This window comes from Schistocerca nitens, chromosome 7 (assembly GCF_023898315.1).
Source record: "Schistocerca nitens isolate TAMUIC-IGC-003100 chromosome 7, iqSchNite1.1, whole genome shotgun sequence".
NCBI classification, from domain to species: Eukaryota; Metazoa; Arthropoda; class Insecta; order Orthoptera; family Acrididae; genus Schistocerca; species Schistocerca nitens.
In genome coordinates, this window is record NC_064620.1 from 372,563,148 (window position 1) to 372,579,505 (window position 16,358).

The 16,358-nt window shown below is 36.9% G+C and overlaps 1 protein-coding gene across 1 annotated transcript in view; it reads left to right on the top strand.

The window, feature by feature from the left end:
- LOC126194870 (protein FAM110B) overlaps positions 1-8,602 on the top strand; it is a 518,773-nt gene extending 510,171 nt beyond the window's left edge. Inside the window, exons 9-10 of the mRNA XM_049933214.1 lie at positions 367-598; positions 6,085-8,602. Coding sequence (XP_049789171.1) covers positions 367-589 — 223 coding nt within the window. The 3' untranslated portion in view covers positions 590-598; positions 6,085-8,602. The remainder of the gene's footprint in view (positions 1-366; positions 599-6,084) is intronic.
- The last annotated feature ends 7,756 nt before the right edge of the window (positions 8,603-16,358 follow it).

Sequence of the window (16,358 nt, forward strand, 5' to 3'; positions counted from 1 at the left end):
CTAATTGATCTTTGTGCATAAATTTCTTATAGTTTTTGGTCGAGGAAGGACAAACTGAAGGAAAAAGAAAACTTCTATCAAGAGTTATATGGCAGGAAAGAACTACTGCAGTGAAATGTGACTTTGTATTATGAGTGTCATAATTACTCAACATTACTTATTTTTACCACAAACACTTATGTCTGAAAACTCAATGCATTATGTACAATACTAGTATTTTGATCAATAATATTACTGATACTGCTTATAAAGACACATTTCACCACCACATTTTTTTTCAGATTTCACCATCTGAGGTTTCCTTTAAGTCTAACAGGTAAAGCAAACACAAATTATGTTACATGTATTGTTCTGTCATGTCAACAGATCAATGTCAACACCTATGTCTGGTTCGTCATCACCAGTCTACTTTGAAAGTGTCAGCTCTGTAGACTCTGCTGTTGCATGGGGTCCATGGGGAAGTGGAAGCACTAGTGGAAACACACCACGTCAGGCTGAGCAGCCTTCCATCGTTGAACGAAATGCGAGAATTATCAAATGGCTGTGCAACTGTCGTAAAGCTCAGCTCGCAGTGCGGACTTCCAGCTGACTGTCTTGTGTAAGGCACAGAAATAACTTTACCTGTTTATTACATTTCATTAAAAAAAATCTTGATTAGTTGTGTACGTTTTATTACTTGCCACCACTTTTGAGCTGCATCCTCCAAATATGTTACTCACAACATGCGTTCAGGTTAGTGTAATGATAAAGTCTGCCAATTAGAATCAGTTTGAGGAATATCAATGAACCAGGATGATGAAAATCTGATGCAGTCAAACCAATCAATTTATTTATTTATTTATTAGTTTATCCGTCCCTAGAACATTGTGAATTTTATGGATGTTGTTAACACAGTAGATTATATAACTATATGTAATAAATAGATTAATACATTATTTGCTTTACTATATTACATGTTTTTACATCATATTTCATTATTCTGTTGGATGTATTGTAAAATGACTCTAATAATTAGCACAGTTCTCAAGATTACTTACATCTCATTTCTGGTGATCCTTGATGTTATAAAAACACTTTGCTAGCAGATAATTTTTTGTTATTTCTGAAAGCATCTATTTCACTTTCAGCTTTGATCACTTGTGGAAGGTTTTTTGTATAATTTAATTCCATTGTATGAAAGACTGTCCACCTCCATAGTTGAGTGAACAGCACAGCAGACTGCCATGTGGGAGACCTAGGTTCGATTCCTGCTACTGCCAGGGAGGACTGGTAAAGAGAGCACTTGACCTTGTGAAGCCAACTGCCCTACTTGACTAGTACTGCACCTAATAATGCCATTGGCGAAGGATGACACAGCGGTCAGTAGCACTTGATTGGCCCAACAAGTCCAGAACACAGTACTTTATCAATCCATACAGCTCACTATTCTGGCTTTTTGTTTTGTCTTTCGTACTGAGATGTAACTGCTGGTTGGATCTGGTTCCACATGTAGTAACCAAGTAATACATGAAACTGAGTCAAGTAATATATGAAACTGAGTCAAGTAACACAAATATGGCTTTATTCATAAACTCTGAACAATAACAGAATGAACCCTCTCATGGCCCCATACGTAACAAGACAAAAGAATAATACAGAAGGTGCAACGTAAGCAATACACAAAACAACTGATGTAAGCAGTATAACTAAAAGAACATAATGAGAGTGAGTCAGTACTGCTCTGTGTGAATATATAGGTGCAAGTCACAGGTAGATGGCATGGAAAATACTGTGCCATGTGCACACTTCCTATAGGTGGCCTTTAGTGGCTGCTTGCTGATACAGTTTGCAACTGATATAAGTACACTAGTGTGGCAAAGCTACACTCAGCGCACTCACACTGACCTACACTAGTAGCAGGATACCTGTTCATTTGGTACTGGTCAATGTCTTTTATGTAGATCACTATTTGCAAAATGTATTCACGTGGAACAGTCAAGAAACTCATCGATTTAAGCAACTCGGTGTAGTGAGTTCTCTTGCTCCTTTTTGTGACAATTTGTACAGCCCTTATTTGCAGCTTAAAGATGGTTTGTACACTCTGCTCATTTGTTCCACAGAAGTTTACATCACAACTAATTATGGAATGAACACATGCAAAATAAGTTACTCTAGTGCACGAGCTGCTACAACTGAATTTATTATTTTTAGTACATACCGAGCTGAAGCTATTCACTTCCCAAGGGCAGTAATATACTCAGTTCACTTTAACAGCGAGCCGCCATGCATCCGAGAAATTCTGTTCACGGTGCTCATCCTATTAACTCTTCTACTACTTTAAGAGGATTACCATTGGGTTTTCTGCTTATGTGGAAACTAATACAGTTATTATTTTTTTACATGTAGGGTTGATTTGTTGCTTTCTGTTGACCTTCATGAGTGCTTCTTTAGCTTTTTTGTTTAGTACACTTGGTGACTCATCACCGATTAGAATGTGACTGCTGGCAGAAAACAGTATGTTGCATCACGTTTTACATTTTGAGGAAAATCGCTGATATAGATCAAGAAGAGTATTGAGCCAAACACACTTCCTTAAGGCATCGAATATTAATGTACCCTGAGTTATAAAGGTATTTTGTGCTACTACAATAGTGGTCATATACAACAGAGGGAAGGAAAACATAATTTGATTTCCATGTGAACTATTTCTTTCATTAAAACAATGGAAAGTCCACATTGGAATATCAACAATAATATGAAAATGACTAATTGCTACTCACTGAAAAGATTACACGTTTAGCAGCATCCTGGCTGTAGCCGCTGGAGTTAGTGGTTATGTGCGTGTGAGGTGTGCCTGCTTGTGTGGTTGTGCGTGTGTGTTTCCTTTTCTGAAGAAGGCTTGTGCTGAAATCTTATATGTAACAGTATTTTCGCTGTGCCTGTCTCCAGTTCAACATATCGTCTTTATGGTGATAAGTAGCAATCTATCCTTTTGTAACATTGTTGATATTCTTTCATTACATAATTTATGAAGGTGATAAGGAAAAGAACACTGGTATTGAGAGGAGAGAAACACTATATGAGGAAATATAGAACATCTAGTGGGGGTGAGATAGATTGATAAGCAACTAGAAATTGCACAGCAACAGATTCCGGACACAATATGAAAGTTTGGTGCAGGGCTCCTTAGACAACTATCTGTTACTGACATATGCAGTGTGGGGAAATTTAATAGTACCAGCAAATGAGAAACTATGTTATTAGTGCACATCCATGAAGGACAAGGATAACCTAGAAAAATGCATTTGTAGTGGAATTAGGGCTGGCCATCAAGCTTCCAAATAAGTTTGTTCTCATGATACTGTATGCCTTATAGAACAAAGAAAATTTTATTTGTACACAATAATAGAAGCAGTTATTGAGCTACTGTGCAATCAAGAGATTGTGCTCATTTTTGTCCTATTAAATGTCTTGATTTCTGAATAATCACTAAATGACAAGAAACTGAACTGCAGTTAGGCAGAAACTGTGTATGTAAATTCTTTATAAAGCAAAGATATGAAAGCAAGTGGAAATAAATTTAGATGTGGTAAAATATGTGTGAAGTACCTCTGAGGAAAGAGGTATTGGCAATTAAACTACAAGAAATAAACAAAACAAAAAGGGCCGGGCGTGAGTCGTGCTTCGGTAGCTCAGTTGGTAGAGCACTTGCCCGCGAAAGGCAAAGGTCCCGAGTTCGAGTCTCGGTCGGGCACACAGTTTTAATCTGCCAGGAAGTTTCATATCAGCGCACACTCCGCTGCAGAGTGAAAATCTCATTCTGAAAACAAAAAGCTTTAGCTTGTCAGGAAGCAGCAGGCAAGCTCCTGACAAAAGCAGTCATACACTAACAGTCAAAGTTGAGCTTCTCTCATCTAGCATAATTGATAACAGTGGTTTAGGAAATGAGATTGTTCGCAGTAGAAAGGTAACAAAGGATCCTGAGGCAAGGGAGATATAGGACAGAGAAGAACTGAAACTGGAATATCACATTACACGCTGATGGCAGAAATGGAGAAATCTCAAGAAGAAACAATGTCTTGTAAAGCAAAAAACTAATTTGATGCAGAGGCAAGTGGAATTAATGAAAAGAGCCACACAAAAGCATGAACTATTAGTGGTGGTAACTAATGGAAGGAAGTGTAGAGAAAACTAGATGTAGAGCATAATTTTTTTCTCGAACACTTGGCCCCTTGTACTAAATTGGCAGAAGCTTAAAAGACTTAAGATTGCTAGCATTATTACCATAAGTACTGTAAAATATTCCTGTCTGTTATCAATAAAATTAAATACATGTACTATGCACATAGACAAATGACAATAATAGAAATAATTAAAAGAAGTGACTGAAATTAATTCTCAAGTGCTGCCTGTATGATTTTGTGAAACCCAAGTTTTGTTCCAATACATCCAGGTCTATTGGCCTCTATATGCAATAAATGCATAGTCTGCAAAAATGTAGCACTCTAAATGGCAATATTTCTTGCCACTGATCTATTTGTATGTCTGCTTCTCAATTGTGAAGTAGCTACTGGCAAGTATGCAGTGTATTAATGTAAGAAGCAAGGAGGAAACACGTGGGCATTGTGGAGTAGCAAGATTGTGTACATGGGAAATGTTGATCTCAAGAGAGGCAGAATTTGAAGTGAGAGATGGGTGTCAGATAAGCTGTTATTGCAGATTAATCAAGAACAGTTAATGTCTTTAATAGATGAATGAAGCTTATGAGCAAAGGGTTGAACATAGAAATATTCAATGGTAAACACTCTTTCAGTGGGTGGGTGATGCAGACCAATAATTTTGGGATGCCATGATGAAAAAGTTTGAGTGGCTTAGTAAGGTAAATGTGGAAGTACACAACATATTTGATCTGATTGACTCTAGATATATTTTTAATCTTGCTTTTACCTACAAACTCAGAAACTAGTACTAAGTGTGACAGTAACTCATGGATTAGAACAATCTTGCTAAGTACCCAGATAGTGAATATGCTATTACCATAAGTACTGTAACATATTCCTGTCTGTTATCAATAAAATTAAATACATGTACTATGCACAAAGACAAATGACAATAATAAAAATAATTAAAAGAAGTGACTGAAATTAATTCTCAAGTGCTGCCTGTATGATTTTGTGAAACCCAAGTTTTGTTCCAACACATCCAGGTCTATTGGCCTCCATATGCAATAAATGCATAGTCTGCAAAAATGTAGCACTCTAGATGGCAATATTTCTTCATTCCATAAGAAATTTGCATTCACTGTCACATTTTCTGGACTTAAACCAATACAATCTGAAGAGGAAGAAAGAACATTTCTGAACCCTCATGCTCAATTTTGTATTGTATGGACTTTAGTGGATGTAGGATACTACCTTCTATTATATTAATAAAAATAGTCCTGCAGACCAGTTCTTTATCAAATCATCCATTTCTGTAAATCTACTTTACTGTTTCCATCTCTCTTTCATGGCAAATGGAAGACAGTAATCACACCTACAACCTCTGACGAAGATACAATATCACTTACACAATGCAGGTCCTTCTGCCATTAGTTTTTATGTTTGGGCAAAGTAATGTTCCATCCAGCATTGTCAGGAGCAAATCCATTAAAGTTTAGGACATTACATATTTAGTTTGTTTTCTAAATGTCATGGAACAAAAAAAAAAAAAAAACTTGTCACATGGAAGTAGTAAATACTGACACAGCAACACTGCAAGGCCAGGAGCAGACAGGAATGGGGCATAAGTCGCAACATAGAGCTGTCTACTTTTGTGACCACAACTTCAGGGTGCGCTCTCTCTCTCTCTCTCTCTCTCTCTCTCTCTCTCTCTCTCTCTCTCTCTGTCTATCTATTTGTCTATCTATCTATCTCCCCTCCCACACACACAAAATATTGTACACTGTTTGGGCAAGATGGGAGACGTGTTTGGGGGAACATATGTAGCTATCTGACCTGTTGCAAACTATTTCTGACATTGATGAAAGCAATACTTAATTTGAAAGAAATTTTAATTTCAACTGAATGCACAAATATTTTAATTATATTTTATCAATTGTTTCAGGTGAAGCTTGGATGGCTTTGAGCAAACCTGGCTTATGCCACAAGTGACAATACTGCATTGGATCCTGCACAGTGGGATGGACCTCTGACAATATTTAGCGAAGCATTATTTTGTTTCTCTCCTGTAACTTACATGAAATGATTGGAATCTCTTTCACAGTAAAAGCAGTGATGGTGCTTTAGAATATATCGTTACTTGTCATTTAGAAGAATATGAAATGTCAAGTAAAAGCTCTCTTGGGTCAAAAATTAGATACTTGTGACTGCAAATACAATGTGATGTGAGAGAGACGTACCAAGTTAATGAAGTTCTGTTACACCTTGAAAAATAATGAATCTTAAAAAATTATTTAATGAAGTTTATAGGACTGGTTCCTTTGTTTGTTGAAGATTTGCTTACATCACTGGAAGTTTAAAAAACTGAAAGAGCAGCTTTAAAAAATAGGAATGGAAATGTTTAGAATGAACTTTTGCTGAAATAATTTGCATTGTGAAATACTCTGGCAGTTTTATTGTAATTTTTATTACACTTTATTGTACTTGTAAAATGACAATATCACAAATTTGCAAAAATTGTAATTTTAATAATAAATTATAATTTTTGACTGAAAATTAAGAGCTGGACTGGACAGTAATACGAACAACAAATTTTACATTATTTTTATGTATGCTGTAACTTTTTTTATATGTAGGCTGCGGCTAAAGCTATTTTACTCAAATTTTAAGTAAAATAAATTTCATTTTAGAGAATTTTAACAGACTAGTTCTGGTAAATAAGTGATTGTAGTTTAGAGGATGACATATTGAATGGTTGACAAGTGTGGTGTGATATAGGACTCTATACAACACACTTCATTATTTGTTCAGAATATTTAAAAAAATATACCAAAGAATACAATATGTAAATAAACTGTGGCTATGAGAAATTAATTAAATTTCCTGAGCTGTCTAAATGAGCTCCAGGTGTAGTTTCAGTGTATGCTGTGACTTTGATTGTAGGTGTTGTAATTACCTATTTCTAAGGTAACTCTATGATAGAATTTTTATGCTGTGACTATGAGGTATAGATTCTGTAATCACAAAAATGTTAAAATTAAGATTAATGAACTGGAAAGCACTCTCACTATTGGAGATTAGACCATTTTCTCTATCTTTTGCTGTTACTGTGTGTAGTTATTCAATATTATTAATGTACTACCAGTCAAAACTATGTTTGTGCGCTCTATAAATCTAACACAGACTAGAGTCGAATGAAATGGCAAACTAACACAAATGGCATTACAGAATAACTCGGAGATTAACAGTGCTATGGCAGGAACCTTTTCAGAGTTACATGAATTCAAAATGATACTGGTCACTGTCATGACATTGTACCGATAGAGCAATTTATTGTTTCCCGGTGATGTAAACGAGTTAAAAATACTTTTCATAATGTGTTAAAATGCAAAGTAAATCCATAACTCAATCTTAAGAGTTTTTATATTCTAACTTATTACAAAACCAGCATTATATAACATCACCAATCCATTGTAAGGAAAACTGAAAAAAAGATTACTAATAAATGTTAATAAGTATGTGCAGATTTGTTGAGAATAATTTAATATAAAGCAAACAGGCAGGACAGTTTCCTGTGCTTTCTGGTACTTCAACTTTTACATCACTTTTTCAAGGCAGCATCACTTGTTTCAGTGTCAAAATATCATGTGTGATTGCAATTTAGATCATGGGCTGGTATGAATTCACTAATATGATTTTCAAATACCAATTATTCATTATAGTCATTATCAATTTAAATGTACTTCGTATTGTTCAGCTTGACTGCTTCTTCTATACAACATCAATTTTAAGAACATCTACAATCAAAACTAACTGCTGTTGGTCCTATGAATGCATGTAAATGCGAAAAGCTTAAGTGCATTGATATATAAATGAGACAGAACATTAACATGACTTCAGCACTATTAAAAGTTGACAGACTAACAGTGCCACATATAACAGTGATATTAAGAAACTGGATTTTTTCACAATGCATAGATCAGATCTCAGTTGTTTTTAGACAAATAAAGTAATGAATTGGTATGTAATTTTTTCTCCTTAGTGGCCTCTAAAAGTGCCAAAAATCACGGTGCTGAGTGAAAGATTAAAACAAACATACATTTCAGACCAACGTCTATAAAACTGTTTCATGCAAAGACTCCATGTTGAGTGAATGATAGTTAAAACAAACCTACATTGCAGACCAACGTCTATAAAGCTGTTTCATGTAAAGATTTTTTTAATTGTTGAAATGTGACTAATATTAAATGATTTATCATTTTATGTGATCATCATCTCCTGTAGGTGATTCAAGTGTTAAAGTAATGTAAGCAAGGGAAAAAAATTATGATTTTTTTTCTTAGCTTTATTGCATTATTCCTGTTATTTCATATATATCAATATGATTATTGTTCTGTTAAGATGTAATGAGGTGCATAACTGTATACAAAAGTTACTGTTATATTTCTGCAACTGAGAGCAAATAAAAGTGTGAATATATATATGTATTCTTTTTCTTCCTTAACTTCTCCCCCTCACTTATATGTTAACCATGATGACTAGAGGTATGATTTTCATCTGAAGCTTTGGAAATTTATATTTGGAGAAGAGCAAATACAGAAACTGACTCTCAAGTATTTTCCATACTGATAGAGGAAGAGGAGAAAACACACAAATATTGATTCAGACTCCAACTATAAGTGACAGTTCGAAGTAACCAGCCTTAAAAGTGTTGATAACTCATGTTCTATCATAATGCAGATCGGTATCAGCTATCCCAAGCAGCAGACAAAAATGTTTCATGAAATTTTGGCACACACACACATACATACTATCTCTCTCTCTCTCTCTCTCTCTCTCTCTCTCTCTCTCTCTCTCTCTCTACAGTACCACACATAACTAAAGTAAACATAATAAAAGGATACACATGGTAAAACAACATAAGTGATACAAGATTTCTTCAAATGGTTAACAGTTAAATATGGAACTAAACATTGTTAAGTTACTTACTAAGTTTCACATAATACAAGACTAGAGGGATTCACAAAAATTTCCCATTATGGCTAACAGTAAACTATGAACTCAACATTATTTAATTACACTAGACTCTTGCTAATCTTGCTGTTATTTGCATATATGGGTGCCAGATTAATAGAAGTGCCAGAGTATTGAGACTGTCTCAAATTTAGTTTAAACACATGCCTTATTAAATCCAAAGCTACATTCATTTGCCTAGAAAACTTTGTTCTTGAGTGCATGCGTGTACAGTAGTATCATTCACTGGGAAACATGTCAGGAATTTTTAGTTGTCACAATGATGATACATGACGTTGGTATGCTTTATCACACAGTAGCTTTAAAAGCATTACATCAATACCTCATGTATGTGGTTGTTGCATAATGTCTCTAGGAAAATGTCTGCAGCTTCAGCAACAGCAGTGTGAGAAATCTTCATGCTCTCTATGTCCTTTTCTATCACTTTCATCATTACATTCCCCGCTTGCTTTTCACTATTTCTTCAGCTGTTAATGTTTGGTCTCTCACACAGTTTTCCACATTCAGTCACTTAACAGCATCATCATCAGTTCCTCCTCCTCCTAGAAACTTGCAGAACATGTCAATGTACAAAGTGTCAGCAGTTGATGGTTCCAAATTAAAAGGCTCATTACTGTCAGTCAGTGCTGGTCCCAGCTGCATCTGTGGGTGGCTACACTTTTCTCCAGTTTCATTATGGTAGGGTTCTCCACTTTATCCCATGTTTCTGATGTTTGTAAAACAACATTATGTAAGTTGACTGCTGTCCTCACTTTTGACTAGCCTTGGTAAAGCTATTTACACTCTGCAAGAGATGCATGATGATTATGAAATTTTATTGATTCCAAAAGTCCAGGGGCTGAATCAAGACTGCACACAGGGCGGAAGAAAGAGTGTTTGTATACCATCAGACATTGGAATCACACCAGAATGATCATTGGGAGCACTGTCAATTATAAGGATTGCTTTCAGCAGAAACTTTTTCTTCTTCAGCTATCCTCCGCAGCAGGAATACACACTTTCTTCTGAGCTCAATTTTGCGTTGTGATGAAGACAATGTGGATGTTGGGGTCTCCCAATCATGATGAGTGGTAATTTATGATTCCATTTGTGTTACAATATGCCATTAATGTTGGTTTACCAACTAGCTTCCTTCTCATTTTTGGCAGCTAGTTTTTTTTAAGGAAGTGTCTTGTAGAAGAGGGCCATTTCATCAGCATCATACAAGGCATCAGCAGTTAAATATTCTTTCTCTTTTACCTTCTGTATCTTCTTTACAAACCCTTCTGTATCTTTTCTGATAGCTGTGCGACTTTTCCGGTTGACTACCAGCTGCCACATGCCATGACATTTGTTTCAGTTTAGTAGGCAACCATCACCGGCTGCAGCCAAGTTACTTCCATGGAGCTCTTTGTTAAATGCAGCTGCTTTTTTCTTTAGTATTGGGCCACTGACTGGAATTCTTTCACCGCATTGTTGTATGAACACCTTCAAACAGCTAAGTCCAGTTCTTCATTCTCATTCTTTTACATAACCTTCCATTTTCTCAGCTCACTCTCCATTTGGGTTGCATACTGTTGAACAATATCTAATTTTTTTAATGTTATAAATAGTTTCTTGTCTAACATTATACATAGCAGCAATTACTTTCTGTAAAGAACCTAGGTTCAACTGATCTAAATTCTCAAGCTTTGCTTGAGACCTAACATATTTTCTTTTAGAAGCAGTAATACTGAACTGCAAATAAAGCCACAATTTCAAACATGTATAGCATTGTTTAACATGGTAATTAACTAACAGCATTATTGCACACAATAATTCATTGTTGTGCATGTCATTTCTGCTTGAGTCCCTAGGGGCTAGATAGCATCTGGATTACTGAGAGGCAGGGTCACTAAGCTTTCCTCAGCCAAAGTTCAGTGCATTTGCATATTCATTATATACATAACACAAGGTACCAGAGGGGCCATAAAAGCATAGGAAGAAGGTACAAACAAAACTGTATTATGGATTACTTACCAAATCAAGTCTACTTTTGATGAGTTTTCAAATCCCTTAAGAGTGTAAAAAGCTTTGTCTTTCAGCCATTTTTGGGTCTTATTTTTAGAGATATTAAGAGAGGCATCATGTGCCTGTACAGGTAGTGTGTTGAGAAGGTTTATTCCTACATATTCGTAACTGCCTTTTGTTTTTTAAGTCGAGTTGTAGATATGTCAATCTCTAATCCCTGACAAATGTTATATGAGACGTGGGACTTCGGGAAAGGCAGGATTCGGTGTGGACTGGGCCTGACTCAGTTACTGTTGGTTGCTCAGTTTCCTTTTTTCCTTTTTTTTTTTTTTTTTTTTTTAATCACGTACACTTTACTTGGAACCAACTGCAAATGAGGTTCACAATAAGGAGAACAATTATCAAATTTGACTACTAAGACACAATGTCTAATAAAAAATCCTTAACCAAGTTGCACTCATGGCTGAAGGCCTTATTGACCAGAAATTCAAATTATTTGTCAGCTGAAGGCCCAAACAGTAATAACTCAAAAACAATTTGACGGCTGAATGCCTGGATAGCAATTCTTAAGAACAGTTAAACTTCTCCAAGAGATACTAATATATTTTTTAAGAAAAAACAATCATCAAAATTTCACTATTAAGAGACAATATCTAATTAAAAATTCTTAAGGCAAATTGCATGCACTGCTGAAGTCCTTATTGACCAGAAATTCAAATTATTTCTTCGCTGAAGGCCCCAATAGTAATAACTCAAAAAACAATTTAATGGCTGAAGGCCTGGATAGAAAATTCTTAAAAACAGTTAAACTTCTCCAAGAGATGGTAAAATATTTTTTAAGAAAAAACAATCATCAAAATATCACTATTAAGAGGCAATATCTAACTAAACATTCTTAAGACAAGTTGCATTCATGGGTGAAGGCCTTATTGACAAGAAATTCAAATTACTTGTCGGTTGAAGGCCCCAATAGTAATAACTCAATATATAACAAAAAAAGAACAATAATCACAATCTGATCGACCTCAAGAGACAGACAGTGCTCGAAGGATCAGCCTGGGAAAGTCGCTCAACTTCATAACCGATGAGACAGGCAACCAAGAGTTGTATTAGCTTAATTGCATGGCAACTCAAACTAGTGACAGTTTAAACACAGACCAACACACTTGCAAAATCTACATAATGTCTGGTAACCAACACAACGATGGAATAACCCAGGCAAGGCGGAACCGGCGGACAGCATTGCATCTTCAGAATCCAGTGTTTAGAACATCCAGAAGCAGAAGGAACCACTACAACCAAGGTAGTCCAAAAGAACTGACAGCAGTGGCAAGGTGAGGAAAGGTACACTGCCGCAAAAATACGCTAACCTCCAGGGCAGGTAACTGGGGCGTTAGCGGCCACCAGACAGAAAAATACCGCTGGTTGAACTTCATCAATAAACACAAGGAATTCAATGATTAATAATAAGAAGTGGAGGATGGCTAACTAAATTCGCCAACTCCAAACACTCCACTCGTTGCTCTTCATCTCAGCGACCCTGTGAGCAGCAATGTGTGAACAAACGGCATTATCTCAAAATAGTGGAGCTTTCACCACTGGGTTAATGTTCACTCAACTGAAACATCCTGGGTCTGGTGGACAACGGGGCTGTGGCCCTCGCAACTACAGCCCCTTGGTAAGGCAGGGCCTGTGTGCCACCAGTGGTCCTGGGATGTCCTTGCACTGCTGGACCTCACTGCTGCTCCGCCCCAACTGAACTACCCGACACACTCCGACTCAGAAAACACTTGACGCCCTTCCAAAGGGTACTAAATATCGATAACCACTGCTGCTGCCACTCGCAGACAGACAATGCTAGCAAACGTAGTAGCACCAGTAAACACAAGAAGAAAACAAGACACCACTACCCCTATTACACGATGCCAACCTACCAAAGGGGCCAACGCGAGCTGCAGCATCATTACACACAATAATTCTGCTTGAGTGACTAGGAGCTAGATGGGGGCTGGATTACTGACATGCAGGGTCACTGAGGGCTGAATTAGCAAATGTTCAGTGCATTTGCATATTCATTATATACATAACACAAGATACCAGAGAGGGCAAAAAAGCACAGGAAGAAGGTACAAACAGAACTGCGTTATGAGTTACTTACTAAATCATGTCTACTTTTAATGAGTTTTCAAATCCTTTCAGAGTGTGAAAAGCTTTGTCTTTCAGCCATTTTTTGGATCTTATTTTTAGAGATATTAAGAAAAGCATCATGTGCCTGTACAGGTAGTGTGTTGAGGGGTTTCTTCCTAAATATTCGTAACTGCCTTTGTAGATATGTGAATCTCTAATCCCTGACAAGTGTTATGATTATGAATCAACTGCCTAAGGTTGTAACCATTAAGGTTTTCTTTCATGTACAAAAGGCAGCTGAATATAAAAAAGATGGGGCTGTAATTATCTGCAGTTCCCTGAAGTAAAGCCTACATGTGTTATTTTTGGTAATTCCAGAGAAGCTCCTGATAGCTTTCTTCTGCCAAACAAATTTTCTTGGTCCCTTAAGAATTACCCCAAAGAAGAATGTCATAGCCTAGATGGCAATGACAGGAGGCATAACGGGAGTTAATCAGCAGTTTTTCAGAAACAGGGGTGTGTAATTGTTTCAGTAGATAGATAACTTGTGAAAAGTTTCAAGATGTGCTGCTCCCAAGTTAATTTTCTAACGAGATACACTATGTGATCAAAAGCATCTGGACACCTGGCTGAAAATGACTTACAAGTTTGTATCGCCCTCCATCGGTAATGCTGGAATTCAGTATGATGTTGGCCCACCCTTAGCCTAGATTACAGCTTCCACTCTCGCAGGCATACATTCAATCAGGTGCTAGAAGGTTTCTTGAGGAATGGCAGCCCATTCTTCATGGAGTGCTGCAATGAGGAGAGGTATCGATGTCGGTCGGTGAGGCCTGGCACGAAGTTGGCATTCCAAAACATCCCAAAGGTGTTCTATAGGATTCAAGTCAGGACTATGTGCAGGCCAGTCCATTACAGGGATGTTACTATCGTGTAACCCCTCCACCACAGGCCATGCATTATGAACAGGTGATCGATCATGTTGAAAGATACAATCGCCATCACCGAATTGCTCTTCAACAATGGGAAGCAAGAAGGTGCTTACAACATCAATGTAGGCCTGTGTTGTGATAGTTGATGTAGGCCTGTGCTGTGATAGTGCCGTGCAAAACAACAAGGGGTGCAAGCCCCATCCTTGAAAAACACGACCACACCATAACACCACCGCCTCTAAATTTTACTGTTGGCACTACACACGCTGGCAGATGACGTTCACCGGGCATTCGCTATACCTACACTCTGCAATCGGATTGCCACATTGTGTACCATGATTCGACACTCTGCACAATGTTTTCCACTGTACAATCGTCCAATGTTTACGCTCCTTACACCAAGCGAGGTGTCGTTTGGCATTTAGCGGCACAATGTGTCGCTTATGAGCAGCCACGTGACCATGAAATCCAAGTTTTCTCACCTTTCACCTAACTGTCATAGTACTTGCAGTGGATCCTGATGCAGTTTGGAATTCCTGTGTGATGGATAGATGTTTGCCTATTACTTGTTAGGACCCTTTTCAACTGTCGGCAGTCCCTGTCAGTCAACAGACAACGTCAGCCTGTACGCTTTTGTGCTGTACTTGTCCCTTCATGTTTCCACTTTACTATCACATTGGAAAGAGTGGACCTAGGGATGTTTAAGAGTGTGGAAATCTCGCGTACAGACATATGACACAAGTGACACCCAGTCACCTGACCACGTTCGAAGTGAGTGAGTTCCGCGGAGTGCCCCATTCTGCTCTCTCACGATGTCTAATGACTACTGAGGTCGCTGATATGGAGTACCTGGCAGTAGGTGGCAGCACAACGCATCTAATATGAAAAACATATGTTTTTTGGGGTGTCAGGATACTTTTGATCACATAGTGTATATTCTCCAAGAAGTTTGGTAGAAGTGGATTCAACAATAAGACTGGATAAGCTGAAAGAAATATCTGCAGTCTTTTCAGAGTTAATAGCTAACTCATTGGCTTCAAACCACATACTGGACAATCAGAGGAAATTTTTACTTTGCTTCTTCAGTTTATTTATGTCTTTCCCAGTATTGGTGAAAGTTGTATAATCTGCATAAAGCACAGATTTGCATGGAACATTGCTAGGCAGGTCACTTATAAATAATATAAATTAAGCACTGATCCTTGGGGAACACCTCTAGTAACATTCATAAACTGTGACTTTTGACCATTTGAGCTTACAAGTTGTTTTTGCTGTTACTGGGACAGGACTTTGTGAAGGAGGGTTCAAAGTCCCTAATGCTGTAACACCATAGTTTCTCCAGTAATATTATGTGGTTTACAGAATCAAATACCTTGCTCAAGTCCATTATTGTGGCTTCAGCAGACAATTTGAATTCAAAAGAGAACTGCACAACAGAAACAAGATTTTCATTTTAACTGGTGATAACTGTAACAAATTTATGCAAATTTGCTTTTGTATACTATATTCAATTATTTTTAAGAAAATGGGTATCAGAGAAAAATATCAAATTTATAAGGGTGCAGAGAGGGAATGATATTAAGTCAAATTATTTCTTTAATTGCAAAATTTGAGAGGCCATAAATATCTTCTGATGTAGAGCCACTTAATAATGCTACTGATTTAATTACATCACATACTTCCACTTTTCTTCAGTTACAATTTTGCTCAGTACCAGCAAAATTTTGTAAAAACTGTTTTATATAAGCAGCTTGTGAATTAGGTTTCAGTGCAGGTTTCAAATTCTCCTTATGAGGAGGTGAGGAATTAGGGCTTGTAGCACTGATAAAAAACAATGGTAAATTCATTTGGAGTGACAGATTCTACTTTAAATGATCCTCCACACAGCCTTACATTTATTACTGGAGTTTCCAATGAAGTTCACATTTACTCTATATTGGCTAATCTGATTTGTGATCTTTAATGTCTCTTGAGGCTAATGTATGCTGATTTATCATCACTACCACTTTTTACCTTAGCATGAAAAAATATTGAGCTTAGCTTCTTTAAATATGGCATGAATCACTTATGTAGAGTTGTTTAGCTATGCTTGTTTGCTAGCTTTAGTTTTGTTTCATTTGGTAACCATTGAACAGGA